The 26,293-nt window shown below is 41.5% G+C and overlaps 1 protein-coding gene across 1 annotated transcript in view; it reads right to left on the bottom strand.

Moving 5' to 3' along the window:
* The window catches only part of nrxn2b (neurexin 2b), a 586,403-nt gene that overhangs the window by 95,413 nt on the left and 464,697 nt on the right, over positions 1-26,293 (bottom strand). Inside the window, exon 16 of the mRNA XM_029525863.1 lies at positions 8,966-9,147. Within this exon, the coding sequence (XP_029381723.1) occupies positions 8,966-9,147 (182 nt within the window). The remainder of the gene's footprint in view (positions 1-8,965; positions 9,148-26,293) is intronic.

Below are 26,293 nucleotides of genomic sequence, written 5' to 3'. Positions count from 1 at the left end.
ACACATTGACTAAACCACGCAGTGAAGTGAAGTTTGCTGGACACTTCAGTGGGGGGTGAGTTACCACCACTTTATGCCTCGAAATCAAGAAAAATGATCGACGATGCAGTGGCTAAGCTTTCAATAGGCCATTCAAAAAGAGTTCAAAGTCCTTCTATTCTGATTAAGGCCTTGGGCAGCAATCTTTTTGTTTTCTGCATCACAACTGATTTTAATGAAGAACGGTTAGTTAGGGAGGAGGTCCACTGATCTTCTGAAGAAGGGAGCAGGGGGGATTTACAAAGTAGGTTTCCTAAAAGAGATGTCTATCCAAAGCTAGCCACCCATGACGAAACCTGCAAGGAAGAATTGCCCACCGCTCTGGCACCTTGCACATGACCTGCTGCCCCTCTACCTCCATGGGGACAATTAATTAGTGATGGGAAAAGAGAAGGATAGATCGATATGCTGTCAGCCTCCTGCCAGCTGAGAAGAAAGGCCCGGGCAAACCCACCGCGACCCGATCTCATTACTGATGGTGACCCATGCTCCCCTTTGCGAGTCATCTGCATTCATCAAAGCAGTGCCAACCTTTCTCCCTTAGTTGTTCTCAGTGCTTCATACGTCCTTCCCATGCAAACTTGGCTTTACTCCCCTCTTTCAAGATGAAGGAGTGTGGGTTTGTTACAGTGGTGACGCTCATTTAAGGAAGGGCAATACTCAGACCTAAAGAAAAAACAAGACGACTGCCCCACACTTGTGACGTGTGAACTAGCGCTAATCATACATACCATATAAGCGAATGTAAAAATGTCCTTGCAAATGCGCCAGCCTGAAACTTAAGCTGCATCCTGAGAGCAGCAGGTAACTCCATGTGCTACTGACAGCTAGTTGGGACTAAATGCATACAGTGTGTGGCTATATGCTTGTGTGCATGAATGCACAACTATCCTTCTGCATGTGTCTATGTAACCGGGGTTTGGAGCAGAAGATAAAAGCCTCTGCCTGTCTCTGACAGTTTTATCCGCATGACCATCTGCCATTATCTGATGCCAGCATCTTGCAGCTCCCACTGCACTCTGAAAGCTCTCCATCCACCCTGTTCTCCTCACCACTTGTCTTATCCTAGGCTGTTGTCACACGACAGTTCCTATTTTCCAACCCATTACTAAACAGTTGCTGGTTTAGACCCTGACAGAAAACCCGTAGGCCATCTCTAAAATGAAAACGAAAGAAGGCAGTGCGGTGGTGTACCTCAAAAACGCAACGTGTTTCAGGCATTGGTGGCAAGGAGATCTTCATGAAGCTAATGAAGTTAGATGCTGCACTTCACAAGTGATCCTGGCCACAAAGAGGCAGTGTGCAGAACCACAAACACCAGGGTGTGCTGTTTGTCTCTATTCCCTTCTCAATCTGCATTTGTCACATGCTGGGAGAGGGGTGAGGGTGGGGTCAAGAGAAGAACATAAAGACATATCCCCGTTCGCTACCGCCCCCTTCCTTTGCTCTCTCCTCCTGCTAAGAGTAGACAGTTGCAGAGAGGAATGGCTCCCTAACGGGTAATCAGAGACAACCCTTATTTAATGCTATGAGCCGGGGCTGGACAGCCAGTGATGGAGATACTTGGGGAGGCCCGCTCTGTGCCATGCACCGGCTCATAACTGCAGATGAGACACTTCCCACAGAGCAGTTAGTACGATAACTTGCCAACTGTAATGACTGTCAAATGTGAGCTGTGCCTGTGAGAACAACAATAAATATAAACATGCACCTTGGAAAAATATAGTCCAAAAGATTGTGCAAGTTCTGATTTGAAAGCTATAAACTAAACTCCCACAACTTTAATCAGTCAGCTATCAGGCAGTTTACAAAGTTTATCAAGAGCTCATGAACCAGTGGCTCTGATATTTGCTGCTTTTCAACATTAATGACTCATCTGTGTGTGCAGAATAAGCCCAATTTGCTTAACTGTTTTTGTGTTTTTATTGCTTTGATTGAAAACATCTAGATAAAAGACTCACATAGTGAAGAACCAGATCAGCAATTTATATTAATTTCAGATGAGTCATAAAGCCGGAGCTCGTCAATGCTTATGCGAGGCCCCTCCAGGCAAGCTGTTTGTTCCATATTGTAGTCAAACACTTTTGGATGAAATTTGCAAAACGTGAGATAGTCTTCCAAACCTTGTTTACCTCAGTGCCTTTGTTGTTTACATGACAATTGGGGGGGTGGAGCTGTCTTCCGTGCTGTCACCAGGCATTGTGTTGATGTGACATCAGAAAGATGGAGTCCCAGCGTTGGATCATTTACACCGGCAAGGGTTTTGCTCACGCTGCTTTGTAGGTCAGGATGATGATGTTGGTGAGAGATATTTGGAAGATGGACAATTTCGACCAGTGAACAACACGACTTCAAATCAACACTGGAATTAGACACTATTCTGACAGTCAGTACGTTTACATGCACAGTTAAGTCGAGCAAAGGGATATAGCTCGATAAAGCCATCAACATGTCGCCTCTGCTATGACAGGCAGCGATATGGATAATGGGCCACTACCGATTGACCTATGATGTCACAGACCACAACAGAGGTGGAAAGAAAAAAAGATGAATGAAATGAGCTTTTGTGTGACCTCCTATGTTTACATTTTCAATGCCATTCGACTTCCGGGTCATAGCTTGGCGCAAAACCTTAGCACATGCACTGATCACCTCCTCCAGCTCCAGTCCCATTGTCTGTATAGAAGCAGCAGTAGCTCGACTTTCAATCACATTTTCTGGGACTGTTAATCTGACGATTATAAATTTGATTTCAGTTGAGCTAACATGTTTACATGTACTTTAAAAGTCCAGTTTTAGTCGGACTGATGCAATAATTGTTTTGGGTTTTTTTAGGTGTCATGTAAATGTAGGCACTGAGTTTGATTCAAGTGAGAACGAAAAATTTTCTCTGATCCGTTTCCACGGTGATAAGTGGCACATGCAGGGAAACACATGATATGACAGCCTTTACATTTATCCCACTTTCAAAGGAAGAATGCAAATCTTTACAAAAACACTTCAACCAACTGCCTGTGATGAAGTTTTTTCACTTTCTTGCTACACATGCATGTATGAATTATTCTACCTGGACCAATTTCAGTATAGGGAGTGATTTCAACTGAACAGACAGCACTTACTCAAGACTAAAAATGCTTTTGGCTTCAATAAACTTTTTTTTTTTTTTTTTCAATAATATGAATTATAGCCTACTTCTTTTTATGCCTTGCTTCCAAGGTCTTGCAAGGACATCTGCCTTTTCCAGCAGCCACAGATGAGAGATTTATCTATCAGCCCGCCTCCATATCTGTCTGTACCCTTCACTCTCCGAATCTCACACTCCAGGCTGTGATGGCGAAAATGTCATGACCATTGACAAAAATGATGTCTTGTCTCAATTGGTCATTTGTATTTCTGCAGAACTAACATCCACCTGTCCACTTAGTTATCAAACAGACATATTTGCTGAAACAAACCCATATAGTATAGAGGTAGACTTCCACATGGTTGATTATAAATCGGGACCAGGTTTAGTTGAGTTAAAGTATCAAAGTGCTCAGTCCAAAAAAGATTTGCCCATAGCCACTTCTGAGAAACTGAGACTCAAAACCATTTGTCAGGACTTATGATGCTCTACAAAGCAACCATTGCCCTCAGCAATAGCGCAAACCTGGCTCACCTGGACCCACCATTCAATGCTGGATTTGCTTTATATGAGTACATGAAATCTGTTTTATATTTTTTTTTTCACTCCCTCAGAATACATTCATTCAATCAGAAGAGAAGCTCAGAAAATCACTTCCTGAGAAATGGATGTAAAACTACATAGATAGATTTTGGTTCCCAAATACATCTTTGCATGGACAGTAGCACTTCAAAATAGAAACCACTGGACAAGTGTAAAATATTCTCAATGCAAAGTCCACCGGATGAGCCTTCAGATGAATCCATTTACCAATGGATATTTGTTCGGGTGCAAACATGAGGCCTGAATTCAAGGGCATAAGGCATTCTGTCAACAATAGACTGAGACCACCCACTGAATGCCCCCCAAAAAAAACAAGGAATCCATTCACATTCAACACCAGAAATACTGACTGACTGGTTTACTTGAAATAATCACAAAGTGAAATCAGTCTACTCAACATTTGCTCTTGTTTAATCAATCAATCAAAAAGGTCATGATGTGAGGTCAGTCCTGTACCAGCAATAACTTTACATGTGGAGAAAAAGGACAGTGAAATATTGTGGACCAGCAACAATAAAATTTACTGGATGTGACGTATAAAGCACAAATCAGTTGTTGCCTTCAATAAAAAGTGTTGTTAATTTACTCTGTACTCGGGGGGATTGCAACTTTGAGCTATGAGGTAGCAATGTGTTCAATTCAACAACATTGAGGAAAAGGCGACTAGACTCACTGAGTTTTCTTGAAAATGTTTCACCATTCAAGCAAGGGGCTTAATTAGTTCTACTGCCTCTTGGGGAGTAGCGCGTGGTATTTAACTTTTCTCGGTGATTAAATAGAGGAACTCCCCAACAGTCATTGGAAGTGATGAAGTCTGCTGGATGAACAGCACATCCATACAGAAAATCCAACTATTTTTGCTTTACCATTTGATTTGATATCCCCTGACCTGGATGACAGACAAGCTTCACAGACACAGAAGCAACAGGAATATATATTAATTCATTCATCTTCAACCCCTTATTCGTTTCCGTGGGGGTGCTGGACCCAATCCCAGCTCACACTGGGTGAGGGCGGGGTACACCCTGGACAGGTCGCCAGTCCATCACAGGGCCAACACACAGAGACAGACAGAGACCAACAACCTCCCACACTCACACTCAGACCTATGTACAATTTAGAGTCGCCAGTTAACCCAGACATGATGTCTTTGGACGGTGGAAGGAAACCCACACAGGGACAGGGAGGATATGCAAACTCTGCCCTGGAACTGAACCCGTGACCTTCTTATTGTGGGGCAACAGTGCTCACCACTATGCCGCTGTGCTGTGCCAACAGGAACATGTAAAGTCATATTTAATCGACACAATGGTAATTAATTCCTATGGCATTTAAAAGGTAATACTACAAAGCTTTTTCATCCAGAATCTTAAAATTTCAACAAGTTTGCCAACACACCCACAGTAAATAATTATGCAAGTATGAGAAACAAGGTCTTGTGAGGTTACAGTATGTCCTTTGTACAGCAGCCACTGTCAGCAGATGCAGTTTTAACACCTTATCCCACCACCTCGACTTTGACATCTCCTACCCTGGAGCCTGAGTAGAGGATGTCAGGGTGATGTGATAAGTGATGTCCTGCCCTTCATCATGTAACGGAGGAGGGTGCCATGGTGAGGGAGGAAGGTTATATAGAGGAATGGGTGGTTTGTCAGTGATAAGGAGTATTGCTTTATTACATCCTGATGGCATGTTATGCTACCAGCCATGCCCACCATTGCAAGTATCCTAGTCGAACAGACAGAAAATGCATTTGTCAGCAATGTGTCATATCCTGTAATGACAAGAAATATTGGTGATTAGAGACTGCAAATAATGTAAGACTGAATGGAAATGATTTGTTTGCTGAATGATAGTGAGCACTGTTTGATCACACCAAGAAGGTTCTGGGCATTTTTGCATGATTTGCATGGGTTCCCTTGGGATACTCTGGCTTCCCCCTACAGTTCAAAGAAATTAAATCATCTAGGGACTCTAAATTACCCGAAAATGTGAATGTCAGAGTGAATATTTTTTTTTTGTGTACCGCTTCTTCAGGGGGTACCTCACCCTTGCCACATTGTCACCCCCATCACATTGGCTCCAGCAGCCCCTCAACAACCCTGTATACACCATAGTTGGAATAGAGGGATAGTTGTGTATTCATGCATAAACGCATACTGATCACCAGTCCATCCCAGGGCCAACATACAAAGACAAGCAACCAATCATGCTCAGACCTACAGACAATTTAGAGCCACAACATGATGTCTTTGGATGGTGGGAGGAAACTGGAGTACCTGGAGGAAACCCATGTAGGCAAAGGGAGAACATGCAAACTCTTCACAGAAGAGGCCCCCCCAGGCCGGGTTAGGGCAACCTTCTTATTGTGGAGAAGCAGCGCTAAGAAATGTGCATGTCCACTTTTAATATGCTAGCTGGGAATTAGTAAATTTGAAAGGCTAACTTGGCCAAAAGGTGGAATGCTACCTTTGAACCTTTGGCCAAAACTAATGAATGAAGCCCCATGCCATGGCCCAAGGCCACAATCACTGTTTGAACATAGGTTTTTTACACGTATGATTCGTGGCCACAGCTCCGGGGATCTCAGGTCTAATTTGACTGTACTTCTTCCCTCAAAGAGAGACGGGTATAATTAACAGGACCCAAATACCCACAACAGGCTGAGCAGAGTCATTTAGGGGAGTGACTTGGGAGGAACGGCAGCAAATGAAATGTAATTGCAATGGGAGCAGAAGAGCTGGGCTGGTGTGTCGGAGGCACTGATGTGTGCGTGAGAGGGAGAGAAAGAGAGCGCAAACGGGCCAGACACAAGGGACTGAGGGAGTAAATGAAAGAAAGAGAACTTAGATAGAGAATATGCACTTGAGAGAAGAGCAAGAAAACGAATGACTGATGAGTGATGGTTACAGATAAACATGAGCCCTTCCTTTAGTTTAGAATAAAAAACTACTTCACCTCAAGCTCTACAGAAACTTCAATCTTACGTAAATTTTAGGTGCAATGGAATTACAGAAAAAGCTAAATGTCTTACCGATATCTAATAGTGTTGAGTTTTGAGAGATCTGCCTCAGGGATTTCTTGCAATACGTTGTAGGCAAATGAAATTTTGTTGTGCTGTTCAAAAACATTCAAACTCACATTGAAAACTCAAACAGTGGTGTCTCATCTCGTCTCAAGACACTGCAAGCAGTTTCAAGACATTTTTTTCAGTTTGAGGCATTTTCAGGTAGAAACCAGTGTAAGTTTTGAGTCATAAGAATCATGTTTCTCGATATATCTTGCCAGTGGATTATAATACTTGGAGCAACACAAGGAGGATTTCTTTGGGTTCCACTGTTTTTCAGTGGCTGTATATCCTGGGTGAGTAAGGCCAAAATACTTCTACATGGTCACATACCACAACAACACAAATGTAATGCTTTTTTAAAGCGGAAAATGTAAATATTGACTGCCTTCGCTCTATGATATTCTCTTGATATTTACCTGGCCCACTCTCAAACCCAGCTGAATGTTTAACTGAAAGTAGAGGTCTCCTGCAGTAAACTACTCCCTTGCCATTTCAGCCACAGCAGCATTTGGCATGTCCACTGAATTACCAACTGTAATCTTTTGTCATTATCACCATTATCGTTATTTATGATTTGTTAAGAGCACTCAAATTGATCTTGACCTTAGTAGTTCTTTCCAACCCCCCCCCAATTCCCGTCCCCTCCTCTGTTCACCTATCCCTTTCCCTTTCCCATGATCCCCTCGCTCTGTCCCTCTCAGTTTATGGAGCACTGGATGAGAAGTGACCCGGGGTCAACTATGTTCCTGTCGCTTCCAGGCATGGGCAGCCCAAACAAATTGGGGTCACCAAAATGTTGGAGTGGTGCAATCTCTTACCCACACACACACACACACACACACACACATAGCTGAGAGTTGATATGTGAAGATAAAATGAATCTTATCACCACGTACAGTACAGGCAAAAAGTTTGGACACACTTTCCTATTCATTTGAATGAGAAGGTGTGTCCAAACTTTTGGCCTGTACTGGATTTAAAGAACAAAAGAGATGCAAAGCACTGCAACATCTTCTCCACCAGTTGCTGCAGTAAAAACTGTATTTGTGGGCATGACTGCACACAGGGTGTAATTGTGTGACTTCAACAACTTGATGAGTGGCACAGAGTCACCAGGTGTGGTTGTGTTTGGTGATTAAAAGACCCCCCACCACCTCTACTAAATTGCGTGGAAGACTAAGCGTAACACTGGTGGATGAAGCACAGGGGTCAATGAGACAATTAGATCCTGTGTAAATGCATTTTTAAATGCCTGCTGTCCCTCTAATTGCATTTGAGGTGGTTTTAAATGACCTTTAAGCATAACATATGAAAGCAATAAAAGCCAAAATGAGGCTAATAACTAATTTTGACAGGGGATAAAATGGAGATGCTGTTGGGTAATTAGTCACCCTCTGGACACTGCACACTTGGATTCCTCACAATGACCCTTTAACATTTACAGACAATTCCTTAACACTGGAAGCAGCTTAACTGCTTCTCATCACGAATAAAAGAGCTGATGTGAGCCAAACCTAAATAAGAGCAGGAATTGTGAGTTATTACAAATGCACTGTCTTAGGATTTCTCAGTAATCGAGGCAGTAATGTTTTCGCCGTTATTACCATCACAATGTGCTCACTAGGTTAATTCCTGAGATGTAGAAATCCACTAGCATTGCTTTCTGTTTGAATACACATTTCAACAAAAATGCACTTGTATATAGTTTTATATGACAGCAGGGCACTACAGCAGACCCCTGTCTCTTTACTCCACTCATTCTGCATGACTGGCTTCCATTTCCTTTTTCCTTCAGTGCTCCTCTTACAATCTGTAACTCTTAACTAATTCACAGGTCACTCTGTCTCCATCCTTCCTATATTTATTTTTTTATTCTTCTTTCTCTCTTTTCCATTCTCCACCGACAGGTTTAAAAAATCCTCTTCCATCATCTCGTCTCTATACATCCTGCACCCACTTTTTTTTTTTTTTTTTTTTTTTTTTAAATCTTTCCTCTCCAGGACATTCCCAATCCCTCCTTTTTATTTCTGGGGTTTCCCCCATGATTCTCATGCGGCTGAATACAGCTTCATGTACTTCCTCATTCCCCATCATTTCATCCCCCAAAAGTCCCCAAAGCAGGATCTTACTATGTGCAGCTCCAGGTAATCTCCCAGTCCCTTGGCACTCTCTACTCTGACCAGAATGGCCTCCTTCAGCTGCGTGCTGAAGCCCACTGCCAGCCGGTCTGCCCGTGTGCTCGGCCGGTCATTGGGTGGCCAGGTATATGTGATGAGGGCTCCGCCTCGCCCGAAGATGTAAGTTGTCCCAGCTGAAAAGCAGGAAGAGAAAACAAGGTGATCATTTAGTTATGACATGATAATGACACTTTAAATGCTGAAAAGAAAGAGGGTTTCTGGGTTTTCAAAAACAAATGCAAAATATGTCCAGGCCATCAAGTGACAGGCTAATATTCCAATCAGCAGAGTAGATTTGGTTCCCCTCATTTTTGTCATAATCTTTTTTACAACTAGCATTTATATACTCTGCACAGCTGTTTGTGGAAATAAGATGCAGGTTTTCAAATAAAACCATACAATTTTATTTATTTTAGATTGTGACCCAAGGAGTGCACGATGGAGATAAATATAAACAAGTTTCTCACACAGCTCACCAATGTGTGAGAAAAAAGTCTGCAAAGTGGATGATCAATGCCAATTCTACTCTGTCGAATTAAACAGAGTGTTTGAAAATATCTCATATGAAACATATTGTGTATATATCCCGGTCACTAAGTAGCGTTAGCACTAGCAGTTGTGGAAATACCAATGCTGGCTGTCAACCCCCTCTACAGTCTGAGTTGTCCGTAGTTGCCTGCTCTTGCAGTGCAAGAACTGCAAGAGCAACTGGAGCAAACTGACAGACTGGCTACACTGTCAGTATAGCCACCACCATTCAATGTCAACAAAAGAAAGTCCTCAAATCTCCTTGTTAAAGAATTGTCACTTGAACAATATTTTGATGTTCAGCCACAAAAAACAAACAACAACAACAAAAAGAAAAAATCTATCCGCCTGATTTCGTGTTTGAATTGTAACAGGAGCGCTAGGGCTTGGTTTGGTTCCAGCAAGCCCCGTGGTGAATGAGGAATGACGGGCATTGGTTGTGATTAGCATAGAGTAATGAAACATCAGTAAATTGCTCTCAGTCCTGAGGGCTGTCTGTCTATCTTGACTGGAACATAAATACACACACACACACACACACACACACATGTATATATATAACCACAGGCTGCATGTAGTGATGCAGCCTGCTATGAAGTTGTGTATATATGCATATGTCATTTCATGAAGCTACACACTAAAACACAAAAGGCGTTATATGCACATCACATGTACCAAATAAAGCAGCAATTCAGGGCACATAGTTATACATGGAACAATCACACCCATTCAATATGGACATTTTTATCAAAGGGGTTATATTTGTGCTCAAAATATATCTAGATATCCAGGGTCATTGATTGTGGTGTTAGGCTGTAGTGTTGTACTGTATATGTGTTGTTTAGTTGTTAATTGTGTATGCTGACTAGATATGACATCTGTTTCCCATCAAATTATAGTGTGTACCACTACACTGGAGTAAATTTAGTTCCAGGCACCTTATCATACTAATAAGAGCAATGAGATTAAAGAGCAATAACACATCTGGACACAGTAAGACAGTAAAACAACACGGATGTGACATAAAACAAACAAACAAGCAAACAAAAAAAAAAGTAATCTGTCATTAAATTGAGTGGTAAAATAGCCATTTTGAAGACTCCACTCTGTATTTTCATCATCTTGTTTTAATATATATATATAGGAGAAGGCGTGGCTGATGTGTTTGGTACAGTCTGCCAGTCACACACTAGCGACAATCGAATGCTATTGTTGCTCGATGGTCCATTTTCCTCTGAAAGAGACTATTGTTAAAGAAAATCAAAATGTATGACCTATTAAAATAAAACGTTATACTGGAAACTGAGAACATATAGTCGTTATGAGAATATTTACTGAGGGGATAAATTAAGTGAGAAGTAAAGACATTTTCCCATAGAATTAAGTCCAACTGGACTTGTATGTAGAAGAAACTAGCCACCCTCTGATGGTAATGAGATAGAATGCAGGTTTAAGACTCTTCAGCATTGGCCTCACTGTACAGCTCTATGTCCACTTTTATATACAGTATATTATCGCAGCTGAAGTTCAGTTAAAACAGATAGACACAGGTAGACACGTTTGGCTGGTTTTCCTGGGCCTTGGATTTGACTGATGTTCGCTTGCCATTTGATTTTGTTTTGTAGTGAATCTAGATTGAGCCAATTTTGAAAACCTTGCTCTGAGAACACAAGAGCTCCTTGTGTCATGATAAATCTGATTAATTCAAGGTTTTTAGTCCACATCTTGGCCCCCGGTCACATGCAGCCCTGGTGCAATATAAGAAAGTAACAGCACAATTCAGCAGAACAGCTAGTTGAAGCGAGCAGAAATATTCAGTCTACAATGATATTACACAAAGAATTAATAGTAACTCTTCTCAACAGACACAATTAATTTCCAATGCAGAGCGAAGAAATGACAGAATGCAGCATGAGTTTTCATACTGAGCCCGTACTCACCTATAAAGCACTCACATGTGTGCACGCACGGTTATACACACTCAATCCCTGTTTTTTTATTTTTTTATTTATTTTTTTCATTTTATTTTTTTTATACTGAAAAAATCTCTCTGGGTGTGCTCCGATCAAAGAGGATGGAAAGCGGAGGCTGTGATGACTGCAGGGCCAACAGGCCATCAACCAACATCCAAAGCAACGAGCCGCACACACTTTTAGTCATACACAGGGAGAAGGCAGGCTGATAAAGAATGGAGAAATGTGGTCTTTCTGCTCACACACACAGACACATACACACACACACACTCACTCAGCTACCTGACACTTTCATTATCTAACAATCCGCTGGTAGCCATTTGAAATCGGCTGACACACACAACTCTCCTCCCTCTCTCTTGGTTGTGCTCGCTCCCCCTCTCTGCCTCTCACCCTCCCCCGCACCACCACCACCTCCACCACAACCCTCCCTCCTCTCCTCCCAGCAAAGCTAAGCCCTCAGCACAGGTCTTGTTGTTTTCTCTAGGCTGTATTATTTTAGTGCTGACTAATTATCGCAGCATGTCAAGGAGGGCTATAAAGAGGTTGTGCACTGGAGGACGGAGGTGGGAAAGGAGAGGATGAAGAACATACAACAGGCTAGATAGACTAAGGATTGTGGATGGGGAGAGGAGAAGAAAGTTTTAGTTTTCTTTTTTTTTCCTTTTCCTGTGTTTATTAATTGTGCAGCACTTGAGCTGTGCAAGAGAGAGCTGTGAATGAAGAGGGGAAAAGGTTTTCTAACATGGCTGATGAAAAGAGGGAAGGGAGCCATGTTGTGATGGATGAGAGCTGAGCCATGTTGGGAAAAAAGAGAGAATGGCTGATGGGAGTTGAAGTTGAGCGCATGTTAATGGCTTGCGATTGCACAAGCACAAAACAAGGGAGAGCGAGTTTGAGAAACAAAGAGTTGAGCGGGATCGTGGCAGCTAAAACACACACATGCGTACAGTGCATACACACAGTGTACAAACTGCACGTCCTTTGGCCACTCTTTTAAAATTGCTCCTGAGCCTTGAGAAAAAGCAAAAATCAATTCCTTACCCTGAAAAAAACAAACAACAAACAAACAAAAAAAAAAAAAACAATAAATGATGAATGTCATGGGGAAAACACCAAGATGCACCAGTTAAACAACACACTGTATAAAGATGGCTGCATCGTCTATGATGTCGTCGATAGCTGTGATTACCATCTTGGCAGTGCCACCCACCTCTAATAATAGATAATGATGAGGGCTGTGTGTGGAGCTGAGACTTTAGTGCATCATGATATGTGGTAAGCATTTGCTCACCAGCCTCAAAGAGGCCACATATTAAATTTAGCAGAACTTTAAGGATTAATGAAATGTGAAATGAGCTGTAGAACATATAGATGTTCTTGTACCAGGCTATAGTCATGTTCATGCTGTAAAGTTGAAAATTTTAACCTAGGAGTCTAAGAGTGCGTGCTGACTAGATATGGCAAAGACATGGACAAGGCACTGGAATTTGCTCTTTGAAACTGACTTTTTGAATATGCAGTAAACGGTACAAATTCACATCATCTAATGCTAGTTAGTAACACCAAAGAAAATAACAAACAGGATGTTCCCTGATTGATCAAGGTAATTTTCATTCAGCATACCAAACAGTGCTTGATAGCATATGATAGCCCATGAGATTCATTCATTCATTCACCTTCTACCACTTATCCATTTCCAGGTCATGGGGGGATGCTTTAGCCAATGCCAGCTCACATTGGGCGAAGGCAGGGTACACCCTGGACAGGTTGCCGGTACATCACAGGGCTAACACACAGAGACAGACAGAGACCAACAACCACTCATACTCACACTCAGACCTACGGACAATTTAGAGTTACCAGTCAGCCTAAACATGCATGTCTAAGGACGGTGGGGACTTTTGACTGACTAGTTATCAAAATACATCTGTTGTGCCTGAGTGGGTGCACATAAATGTATGCAGATCTGTAAAAAGGGAATAAGGCAGAAAGGGAAAACTGCATCCGAAGTCTCTTAAAGATTAACTGTTAGCTTTATTGAAAACTACGAGCTTAAGCTAAATTAGTGCTGCCCTGGAAGTTGTTGGCAAATAAAAACCTGACCGACTATGGATTCCTCTGACCTTCAGTCCACCGTGGTCTAATCAACCAATCCGGCTGCCAACTTTCGGATAGAATAACAATAATGATGGAAATTCTCTGGCGCACCAATGTGCTTCAAACCCTCTCTCATCCCCCCCGAAAAGGCTATATATTTATTACTTTTGTCCAATTAGTTCTGGGTCCATCGATCTAGTCAATCAATCCTTCCTGTGGTGCTGGAGGTGGAGAGGGTGCAGGGAGTTCAATCAAAACATTGTGGGATGCCCCTTCATTTCATACGGGCTGGATGGTAATTTGGTTTGAAAAGGCCCAAAAAAAAAAAAAAAGAAAAAAAGAACCATTGCAAAAATAATCAGAAAAGACTCATCAATCAGAGCAATAATGAAAAATGTATTGATTTTGATTTTCCTCACCCTCTTCCTCGCTCGTTTTTTCTCTGCATTGTAATAAAAGAAGAGTGTGCTTAGGACTGAGTGTATCAGCTGGGATGCTTTCGGTGCAAGGAGTCATTGATTTGGAATAGAGGATTCTGGGCCACCACCATCTACCATGGGAATAAACAGGTCATATCGCAGAATGAAAACACTGCAATTTTTCATGAAGGCCTGCAGTAAATGTTGCAGCGTCAAACATCATTTGGAGTCTATAGTGTGAAAGCAGAGAGACTGGCTGGTGATAAAATGAGAAATCCTGCGAGGAGGAAAAAGGGGACTGATGGTGGTGATGAAGTCAGCTCTTGAGAAGCAATAAGCCTCTAGGCACACCTGCGTGGTACACCCACGTAAATTTATATACTCTTAATAACGCCAAGATGGTTCCTCCAACCCTCCTGTATCATTGTATCAGTTCCAACTCTTTGAAGCAGCTAAGTAGTGAGACAGAGCAATTGATTCCCTTTAAACAACGTCTTTTGCAAACCTTTTGCTATTTTTTTGACACCTAATATTTGAAAGATATGTTTCAGAGACATCCAAAGCGTCCAGAGGCTAAGGGGAAAAAAAGACAGTGGGGGGGAAAAGGGACACTTGACATAAGTTTCCAGACAGCTGTTGATCTTTGAAGTTGCAGAGTACCATATACACATCTCAACAGAAACTTAGCTATGAGCAAACACAGGCGCACACATTTCCTGACATTTTAGGACCTTTCCATCTCTTCCTTCACTTTTACCAATAAACACACACATACACACATGCACACACACACAGATGCGAACAACCACTTTTTCGTCTAACAACCTTGTCAACATCCCCGCCCTTGCTCTGATAGCTTTTTCGCTCTGACGGTATATAAGAAAATGTACAAATGGCATCTGAAAGATTGGCTATATCCAGGATGGAAATAGCAAGTCATCCCCCTTCTGATGTGCTTGGATAATATTCCTCCTCCACCTATTTTTCAAGTTCCCTGATTGCTTCGAAAGCAGAGGGACCTTCTTGTTACATGAGGTGAGACGACATTTTATTACAACACACTCAAAGTTTCCAGCATTTTCCAGAGTCCTAGTTCAGGACAACACACGTTGTGACAACATGATTTGTAGAAGATGTTAACTTTGTTTAGACAAGCTGACGAAGTCGGTAGATGGGAACCACATTGCTTTCCTTTTACCATCTGTTTTGCAAAGACAGAAGGATAAGGCAGTAAGAGGGGAAATTTAAAAAAAATTTAAAGACAGCATTTTGGTGACTGACAACTTAATCTGTCACACCTGACACGTCGCTAATGTTCCTGATCTTCCATTTCCGTCTATTTGTAGATCCAGTTTATATCTTGAGGCAATTCAAACCCTTTCTGTCCGTTTGTCTTTGTTTGATCTGAAAAGGCTGATAAGATCTTCAGTCGTAATTGGGTCTGGAGAATTCTGTAATGGTAGCTGGAAGACAGGGACACTGTATCCCAGAACTATACTGAATTGAAAGTGTAATTGGACTGACCTTACACTTGGAAAATAATTGGCCTGATTAAACACATTTGACATGCTGCACATATCACTGACTCGTATCACCAAATCTGGTGGTGAAACATTTTAAACAGAAGTTGTAAGGTGCAGAGATGTCCTCCAGTAATAAATAAAATGTCTGAATTCTAATATCTGATATAAAGTCAAAATGCATGCTGCTTGATGTTCAGTATATCTCTGTGTCAAAAATAATATAGCTGGGACACATCAATGAATGGAAAACAGTCAATGTCTGCCAGAGGTGGTCATCCAATGCTAAAGATGCCTCTTGGACAGACTTGGATGTGTGGCTCCATTTGCTTATAAGGATTGCGAAAGTACATTAGCAAGCTATGACTTTACAGCCACTGGTCTAATATTTTGCCTGTCTACCTTTCACCACCAAACCAGCTCAGACCTTCTGAGACCTGGACACCTTTAGACCTCTGAAGTTGAACTGCGGTGTCTGGACCAACACATTAGCAGATGGGTGAACGTCAATGAGCCTTGATTATTCTGCCTTAGACCTCTGCAGAACAGGATCATCCCACAGAGCTGCGGTACTGGAGATGCTCTGACTCGCTCGTCCACACATCACAGTTGGCTCCTGTAAGTTGCTCACATCCTCACACTTGAGCAACTGTTAAATCAAAGCCAAGAATAAATTGAGAACACCAGAGAATTCTTTGCTAAAAGCAATGTGCCAGTATGTTAACAGCGCACATCTCTATGATTCACCCCTCAAAATGTTTAGAAATCACTTTTGTCAACTCAAGATCTCTGATGATTATTCCTCCTCCCTAATTCTGCCACTGGGGACTTGATACATGGCAGTGACTTGTACAAATTCAAATCTTTCCCCTCTCCTACTTTCGACAGCATTGATGTGCATGCAAGGTTTGTTTGAAAAGTTTCAAAATGCCTGTTTTGTCCCTGGAGGAGATGATACTAGCAGGGAATGATTTTGTTAAAAAATGCCTTTCCACCATCAGTGCTCAAACGCTGTACCTGCACCATTAAATGAGGGCTCCAGTGGTAGGGAAGGCGGGGTTTGGTAGTTGAAGATGGAAAGGGAGAGTCACGCTTTTATGCTATTTTACACTAATAAAGAGAAAAAGTTTGATAGCTAGGGCCGCATGTATATATCATTAAGAAAGCTTATTGATCAGACCAAAATAGCCTGCTCTGTCTGATAGCCTGCTCGATAGTCTTGTTAGTATGAGACAGTGACGCTCAACAGAGCCACTTTGATGGAAAGGAGCACTTTTTATTTTCATTGAAGGCGTATACACATATTTACTGACTAAAGCAATGGCACTTTAAAGCAATTAATCAATCAGCAAATAGTTTTTTTTTGGGGGGGGATGTGATTTTTCCATCAATTTTTTATTTTTGTAAACAAGCAACCTATTTATACAGAGTGTATGAGCCACAGCAAGTAAATGTCAGGATTAAATGTACTTTTCATCACATCTAAAAAAGCAGTGAATTAAGGATCAAACAGCACTTTTGCACTTAACATATTAAGGCAACAACATTGAGCTTACATTACTGTGAAACTGTGATGCTTGAACGATGCCTGAATTACCAATTTTAAGATGAGAGAAAATTTTGCATTTCCAAATATCACAGCATCTTTGTGGCTTAGTGCCCTGAGATTGTTTGAGATATACTTTTGAATGTAAATTCTTGCTGTTTAGAGTAAAGCTAATGCTAAACAGACTCAAACCTGGATTCTGTCTCATGAACATCAGGTGATGACTCCAATGGCTGTAAAAAGAAGTCAGATTGTATTGAAGTCTATGGGAAAATGGCCCTTGTTCTAAGTTGGTTTATAACCAGTACGCAGTACAAATATTCTACCATCTCAATCAGTAGTTTCAGGTCTTACATAAATCATGATTTTGATTTTAAATAAACAACTCGAACACATGCACATGTGTTCCACATGTGCTGATTCTGCACATGTGGAACACGTATAATTTGAAAATTACATCTTAATGAGGAAAAACACAGAGGTATGCAAAAAAAAAAAAACTAAGAAACAAAAAAAAAAAAACAACAAAAAAAAAAGAAAACAAGATGTGCCAAGAGGAAAACATGACAAAAGATCACTGTCTCCTGTGTGCAGTGAGTCATTATCACTCACAACCATGGTGAGATAATTGGTAAATAAAGATAAATTTTGATTTTGTTCATGCTTCTAACAAACAATCTTGGCTCTCGGCGACTCCAGTAGTCAGAACGCAGACTTAAACTCAAGAAAACATTCTTGGCCCCTATCAAACAGGGGCATGAGACTCCAGTTGAGTTTCATCCAAAATCTAAACATGAAGTATTGATTTTGAGACTTTGGGGGGCAGCACTATGTCTTCCAGCATCTGCTTGACCAGAAACACATTGGGAGGAGAGATAAATTCACTGTAGCGAAACAAAGGCTACACTTACTCTTGTTAAATGTGATGGGTGTGTGTGTGTGTGTGTGTGTGTTACGGCGAACGCTCTGCCCACTTGTGTGAGAATGTTTTTCAGTTTGCCAAGTTGCCCACCCAGATGGCTCCACCCTCCTTGCTCCGATTGGTAAGGCCTGTCTGCAGACTGGCCAATCCCAGCCGCTCCAATCAGGAACAACTGTTTAAAACCCCTGCCAGCTTGTCAGTCTGGGCAGCTGACTGTGTGACAGCTCGCCCTTTTGGTTGTGGCCTTTGTGGTTTCTGAACGCGAACAAAGCAGACTTCTTTATAGCTTGTGTGTGTTGGATGGTGAAAACTTCATATATTTGGCAAAACCTTGGAAGTAGAGGCCAGAGTTAGCTTTAGTTACTGACTGTCTGTTTGGTTGATTGTTTCCATTGTAGCCATTGGGCTTATTTTGTACTTTAGTTTCAGGGGTGCTGTTACTGTGTATTTGGTTTTTAGCTAGCTGTAGCCAGTCTTTGTTTTCCTTTTACTTTGAAACTAACTTAATGGTACTGTTTAGCTCTTAGAGAGTCCTCTTTTGGTTATATTCTGTTTTTGATTTAAAGCAGCACCCACTGGTTCGTTTATTGGTTTACTTTTTGTTTGCCTGTTAACCAGTATCCAATTTGAGTTACGATAAACAACTCCCAGGTAACACTTGGGTTCTTTGTGTTACTTCCCTTTGCCCTGAGAGCCGGTTTGTAACAGTGTGTTGGGGGGAGTAAACACCTACTTAATTTAAGGAATGAACTTAAAAAAAATAAAAATAAATAAATAAACAAATAATATATATATATATAGGATATAGGATGTCAACTATGCATTATAAATGCATTATAAAAACAAATGGGAGGGGTATATTTCTAGTTTTCAGAATTAAAACAAGGGTCTCTGTTCCAAAGCCCTTTGCCTGCTTTGTCTGGATGACTACATGGACGATAACTGAAGTCCACATCCCGTTATTTGTACCAAACCATTTTGTGTCAGACCAAAATGTCACATTTTCATGCCTTTTTTCTAGAGCAAGAAGTTCACAGTGGAAAAAACCAAAACAAAACAAAAAACAGTTGAGAAGGTCACACAGAAGGTGTGGTGGTCACCACCATATCCCCTACACAGGAATAAACCAGACAAATTGTGGGTAAAAAGGATGAGCATCAAATTCAGGTAAATCAGCTATATTTGAAGGTGGTGTCTTTGTGAGGTTTGCTCTTTGTCAACACGACACACACCAACGCTTTTTGCTCTCAAACATTGAAACAAAATACCCACATTTGTTTACTTCAAATGGCACTTACTCAAAACCCTGCAAGAATATCACAGGCCTCATGTGTTGACATCAGAGACATAGAGCTCCTTTGTTACAACCTATCCCACTACTGGGGAGAGCTGTAACACTTGGACAAAAGACGCAAAAACAGATAACACACCATGGAATATGCTTCAAAACAGCTGTATTGTAAAAAAGGAACAATAGAGAATAACATTTGTCTCTCAGTCTCTCTACCATCACTCAAACTGTAAAACTCAGGAGCATGTGTGTGTGTAAATAGGTCTACTAAAACAAACTTTCAAAACAGCATGCTAAACGAATACTACAATGTTTAATGAATACTACATTGCGCCTGTGTGAAAAAACGCATTTCATTTGACTTTGAGTAGTATCTGCTCAGTGTCACATGGCCTGTTCCTCCACCACTAATCTGACAAACTTGCCCTTTGTTACCTCATAAAGCTTTTTTTTTCATTCACACCTCTTGCCGTCTTTCTCTTCCACTGCATACGTATACTGTAAAATGATTATAGTCACAGAAATGTGTATGTTGCATTCTTCAGCTAATTGTATTGGCATAGCTTTTTGAAATTAGCAGGGGGTAAATACTTTTTGCCTTAGAAGCTACAATTTATTCTACTGTAAGTCACACGACTTTATCTGCAATTGTGCAAGTACTAAAAACTTTTGTTTTGCATGCACCTGTTTGCAGCCTTGATGCAATCAACATGTGAAATCGGAGATGAAGAGGGAGGATACTAAATGATCACATGACTCTCCCCATGTTACAACCATACCTGGTCTCCGCTAAATGTTTACCTGAATAAGACTTTATGATAGCACAGTGTGCCAGGATAACGTTTCTTTTGGTTTGGATGTTCTTGAAGTTCTAGGGGGGAAAAAAAAATGTATTTGTGATCGATCATTTCCACACAACACATAAGTATGACCAGTCAGTCACCAGTCACCAGACAAGGAGTCCAAAAACAAAGTACCACCCGAGTCCATTGTACAACACCTAAATAAAGTCCAGAGTCCAGAGCTCTGCTGTTCTGTTCAAATGAATAAAATTTGTCTCCGCTGACTTCACCTCTTTATCTTGTTACAAGGTTGTAATGCCCTATCATAAACATCACTCGTCAGTGCCAGAGTGAACGAGCTAACACCTTTGATAATTGGTTGTCTGAGCCAAAATCAACTTCCATGTTTGAAACATGATATAAACCCTGACAGAAAAACCTGACTGGAGGTTGAAGCAACACTGTAATGGTGCTTTCATGAAATGAGCTGAGTGCGTGACAGGGCTCAGGGAATTTTTATTGTGGTACTTGAGGTGTAGGAGAGGTTGAAAGGAATACGTGGACAACTACTGGAATAATGGCATTCATCTTAGCTGAAGAGCAAAGAATAATGTTGGTGGAAGAACGCATAGGTGCAGCAGAGTGAGGGAAGTGATTTAGGGGTAGAAGAAAAGAACTCGAGAAAGAGCATGAGACATGAGGGGGGATCAATGGGAAGCCTCTTCTTGGGAGCGAGGGAGTAGATCCACTCTGTTTCATTCCCTAGGACTGTATTCCCCAGACTCCAGGGTATCCCACATCAAAGCAGGAGGCTGATGAAGTGGGGAGATGAAAGAACAACACAGTCTGCAGTGGATGTGTGAGGGGCATGCATTAAATATCACTGCATATGTGTTGAACGTGCTTTGACACATGCGTAAGATGAACTGGTGCCGGTCAGGTCGTCACAGGATTTTGAGGGCTTGTGAAGCTTTGACACATGAAAGCTGTTGGATGGACAGACTGTTGATCAATTTCTGTCTACATCCATACAGAAAAACTGAAAAAATGTGAGACTGGGTCTTTGACGACTGATGGTTGTCCAGCTCCCCTCTGATCTCATCGGACTCGAAAGTCTTAAACACACTGCTTTGCTGGGTAATGAGCTGAATAGCCTATCACTAAGTGCTGAGAATGGGTTAAAGCCAGGAGATGAAGAGAGGATATAATAAAAATATATATATATGTATAGGGTGTCCATAAAGTCTCTTTACAACTTAAAAAATGTATTACAAAAGCAAATGACCAGACACTTATGTGGAAATTATTCCAAAGTAAGGAGTAGACATTGAAGTTTTTTTTGCCTCATTTAATACACCTCTACATGTGCACCATTAGTTGCACCAAGCACATCAAGATGGTTCTCGATTTCTTGCGATGCTTGCTGTAGCATCGCCTCATCAATGATCGCAATTGCATCAGTGATCTTCCCGTTTAGGCCAGTGATGTCCCGTATGTTTGTTCGATACACGGTATCTTTAACATAACCCCAAGGAGGCCAGGGAATCAGGCGACCCCTTCCAAGGGTTAGGGCATTTACCACTACCTACTGTATTTCATCAACACGTTACCTGAAATACACAAATACAGTGTGATTGGAATATTTGATAACCACTGATATCTCATCAGTTGCCTTTGTAATCATTTTTTTAAACTGTAAAGAGACTTTATGGACTCCCTGTATATTCACAAGCCACCACTCTGTGGAGCCTGATAGCCTTCTGAAATGTCATTAGCGCCTCTGTTCTGTGATGGCGAGTCAGTGTTGAAGTGGCTGAATAAAGCACAGACAGTAGATTGTATTCTTTTCGTCTTTCTCCTTCGTTTCACTGGGCCGGCGGGACTCCTGGACAGAGGTGACTGTCTGGGTACGCCTGTCACAGAGCTGATATTTCACATTTGGGGCAGGTGGCAAGATGGATGAGCGAGGTGAGGAACAGGGGATATTGAATAAATGACTGTGCTCTGTACTTTGCTGAGAGTCCCTCAATGGAAAACAAATCAAGCTGAACCAATAATGTGATGAGACAAATCCTAAACACAGGAGAGAAAAGGGGGAACTGCAAAGGAGATTTGCTGTGCTTGTGTCTGGAACCACAACATTTAGCCAGAGGCGTGCCACTTGCTCCTTTCTTTCTCTAACTGCCTGGCTTCATTTCTCTCACTCTCCATCTTTATCTTTAACCCTCCCTTTGTCCCTCTGTCCCCTTCACTTTCTATGCAGGTTGGCAGGCAAACATAGCAGGCTGTGGCCGTTACATAACAATCCATTTATTGGCTGCTGAGAGACTGTTTGGCGGCCGACACACAAGCAGCAAATCAGGCCCTTATGGGGGGAAATAGAATTCACAGACGCTTGTGCACACAAACAAACAAACACAGACTGGGAGAAGATGGAAAACAAACAGTGGGGTTACCGGTGCCTTTTTTTGTTGGTGCATCATGTAAAACGCAGTGTGTTCTCAGTGTGTTCGGATGCTACAACTCGGAGTTGTGTATCCTCCTACTTCAGCCAAGAGTCTCTTTTAATGTAAATTGCACCTCCCTTCACTCCATGCATATGCAAGATCTCTGCGTCCTCAATCTGTAGGGCAAACTTAATAAGAAGTTAAGTCAAGTTTATTTACATAGCCCCAAATAACCGGTTTGTCTCGGAGGGCTTCATCACATATCCAGCTCTGGATGCCTCAACAAAACTTTATACTTTCCTAAGATGGAAATGTTTTTTCTTTCTGTTTCAACCAAGAGTCAGTGACCATCAAGACCAAAACTGTTCCCAAAGATCTGGTCTATTAAATAATTAAATTCCATAAACAAATCTACAGGCACCATGGTCAGTGGATGGGTCTTGGGGCTTTTCTGTGCAGATTTTTGATTTCTCCCGGTGCCTGCGTGGGTTGCCTCCATGTACTCCGGTTTCCTCCCATCTGGGAGGTGGGATTGGCTCCCATCCTCTGTGACCCAGAATAAATGAATGATTGAAGGAAGAACAAAAATACTGTGATACTACTGACATAGCTTCTGTACCCACACTTAATCAAAGAGTAAAAGTGGCATAAAATAATCAGAAAAAGTTATGATTTCATAGGAAGCATTGGATCAGGCGGTGGAGTGGGTTGGCTGCAGATTCCTGGGTTGGTGGTCTGACGTTGTGATGGGAAAGCTCAAAAATCTGCTGTGGCATTTAATTTTTAAGATTGGACAGCCCATTTGATGCATGGTGTAGACAGCTTGCCCCTCCTCATTACTTTGACCTAGATTCGTGTACATTTTCATTTGCATGTTTCCCTCAGATTTTGTAAACACTCCCTAACATGCTTAGGGTTGTCTAGCCTTCAAACTGTGATGTTCACATGCAATTTCCTCTGTCACAGCCTGAAGGGGTGGCTTGAACCTAAGCTGTGCTGATGAATACATAGACACTACACTTTCATGAAGAAAATGAACAGTGAGGAAAAACAAAGGCAAGTGTTTTGCCCCAGGCTATTTCAGAGCCTGTTGAGAATGTTTGGACAATGCGTGGCAGCACTGGTGAGATGGGCTGTGGCTGTTACAAAGCCATTTACAATTCTTAAATGTCACAATGGTGTAATTCTGTGAAGGAGAAAGAATTACTTCCACAGTGAAAAGACCAAACTGTGCCCCTCTCTGGTGTAAAGACATTTGTTCCCATTGCATGCCCATTCAAGTGCCTTGAAGTACAAGAGACTCTTCATGCTTTGTCTCAGGTTATAGAAATGAATTAGAGCCAAGATGTCTCAAAGAGATGCTTAGAGGCAAATGGAGCACTAATCTTTTTTTCTTTTTGTCCTATTAACAGCAGCAAGCAGATAACAGCACAATTGCCCCCAAACAAAAAGAAACGTCATTTAATGCATCCAGGCAAGCAATCCACTGTCCACACAATCCAATGGCATGTCCACAACCACGACAACTCCATTACCCCAAATAACCTTAACTCAATTTCCTAGCTCCAGAGCTAATGAAGCAAATTCAACAAATAGCAAGTGCAGCTCACCTTGGCATTTCAGACAACAGCCAGTCTGGAGGGTTGGGTGGTCATGGGGGCTTCAGAATAGCAAGGAAATATATGATTTTAGCCAGTTCTCTTCAGTAAACAAACAGAAAAAATATTTTCTCTGTAATCACCAGAGATTCCCTGCCAATGCATGGACAGGACGTGTTGATTAAAATATCACAGCAATCCTCCAGAGTGTTCCAGACCTATGACAGAATATTTGTTATGCTGAGAATCGTTTTAAAGATGATCTTTCTTTTTTTGCATCGTCTGTGTGTGATCAGATCTTGTGTGGCGATGCCAATGCAGCAGATGCAAATAATAAATTTTGTGAGTCTTTGCAACCACTCACAGGTGTGGATTTTAAATTCCTGCATGGACCTCAAACATGAGCAGAAAGCAACCATCTGATTTTGTGACAAATCTTTCCATCTGATGATCATTACTGGTGACAAGAAGTGTGTCCACAGACACGACACAGAGCAACGGAAGAGCCTTCCTACTCCAAAAAGGTATATTTGTGCACTGTGATGTCAACCCCTGAGGGTAAGACTGTCAACCTCAAGTTCTGTCAGCCATTCTGAGATGTCCGAGGACATTTCATTGCTTGTCACACCTTCATCCCAAAAGTGAAATCCAGACAGACAAAGTGAAGGAGGTCCGGAGCGAGCCGTAGACGATGCCTGTAGATGTATTACACCTGCAGTTTCTCAGAAATATGATCCCAACCTCTGCCCACAGTAACTACTGAGCATTCTTAGGTAGCGTAATTACAGAGCTACGGTATGGGTGGCCCACCTGAACTTCAACATTAATCAGTATTGATTTTCAGTTGTGTTTTTCATTGCCCTGCTTCCTATCTCTCTTAATTTATCTTGGACCGTATGCCCTGTGAAGATTACTTCAGACAACTTGAAAGGACGAAACTGTATATATTCACAACGCACTTGCCAATTCAAATATTTGCTGTTGAGTATATTTAGTGTTATTATAAAACCCATCTAAAAGCGCTGTCTTGCAATCAATAATTGTAGTTATTCAACGGAGTTCTTGCCTTAATGCTGATTTGTTTGCTTAAAACTGTTTCGCTTGTGCTTAAAATGTGCTGAAAAAAAAAAAAGAAAAGGCTACTCCGCATCACTTTCACTTATTACTGCTGAATTGACCTGTGTAGATCAGGAAATCATATCCAGCCTCAACATCATTGAGAGAGAGTGATGGCAATGCTACACAAGTTTAAAAGGGTTTGAAGTCATTCCCTAATACTATAGTAATATGAAGGCTTGTGAGTATAGTTCTTAGGAGTAAAGGTTCGTGTTCATTTCATCTATGATATATATGGAAATAAAAGGCATTTATTTTCATTTGACATCACGGAATAGAGGCCAAAGGTGACGATAGGATAGCAATCCAATATACATTTTAGCTTAAAATGAATGCTTTGTTTACAGGCTCAAACATAGAACACATCTGTGGACTGTGTATTGCAGAGGTTCATGCTCCTTCATTTTGATTTGAGCTCCAACCTTGCGATGAATGTTATATTCTTAAAAAAGGATTTGCCAACAAGACTGAATGCCCCTCTTGGCAGGACTAAAGGACGTGCCAACAACATATTGGGGGGGGTCCCTAAGAGGATCATTTTCAAAGTGGAGCTGATTTTGTACACCAAATACTCCTGCAGCACTTCCCCTTCTCTTCCTTACCTCCTTATTTCCTTTCCCTATCCATCACTTGCAGTCAGCAGATTAAAAGAGGGATTCACGCATGTCAAGAAGTATTAGCTTCTTGTATGATTCTATGGGGATACAGGGATAGACCTCCTCATCTCATGCTCTCGCTTTCTTACCCTGCACCACTTGAGGAGTTCAGTCTATGTAACGCAGCAGAGGCCCTGTAGCTTTAATGTCATGGCATTTCACAAGCGTTCATTTAAACAATATCTATTAGGAGTGAAGAACATAACGGTAGAAAATACCAACATATGGTGTTTCAAAACCAAAAGAAGCTGCAGAGGTGAGATATACTGCGTGTAACTTAGCTGCTGCCATACAGCTCTTGCAATGGTAGCATTTGCAACAAGGTGAAAAAAGTTGGAGCGGAAGTTGCATGCGTCTGCAAAAAAAAAAAAAAAAAAAAAAC

The sequence above is a fragment of the Echeneis naucrates genome, chromosome 18 (assembly GCF_900963305.1).
Source record: "Echeneis naucrates chromosome 18, fEcheNa1.1, whole genome shotgun sequence".
Taxonomy (NCBI): domain Eukaryota; kingdom Metazoa; phylum Chordata; class Actinopteri; order Carangiformes; family Echeneidae; genus Echeneis; species Echeneis naucrates.
Note: the sequence above shows the minus strand (reverse complement) of the source record. Positions and strands in the feature narration are given on the sequence as shown.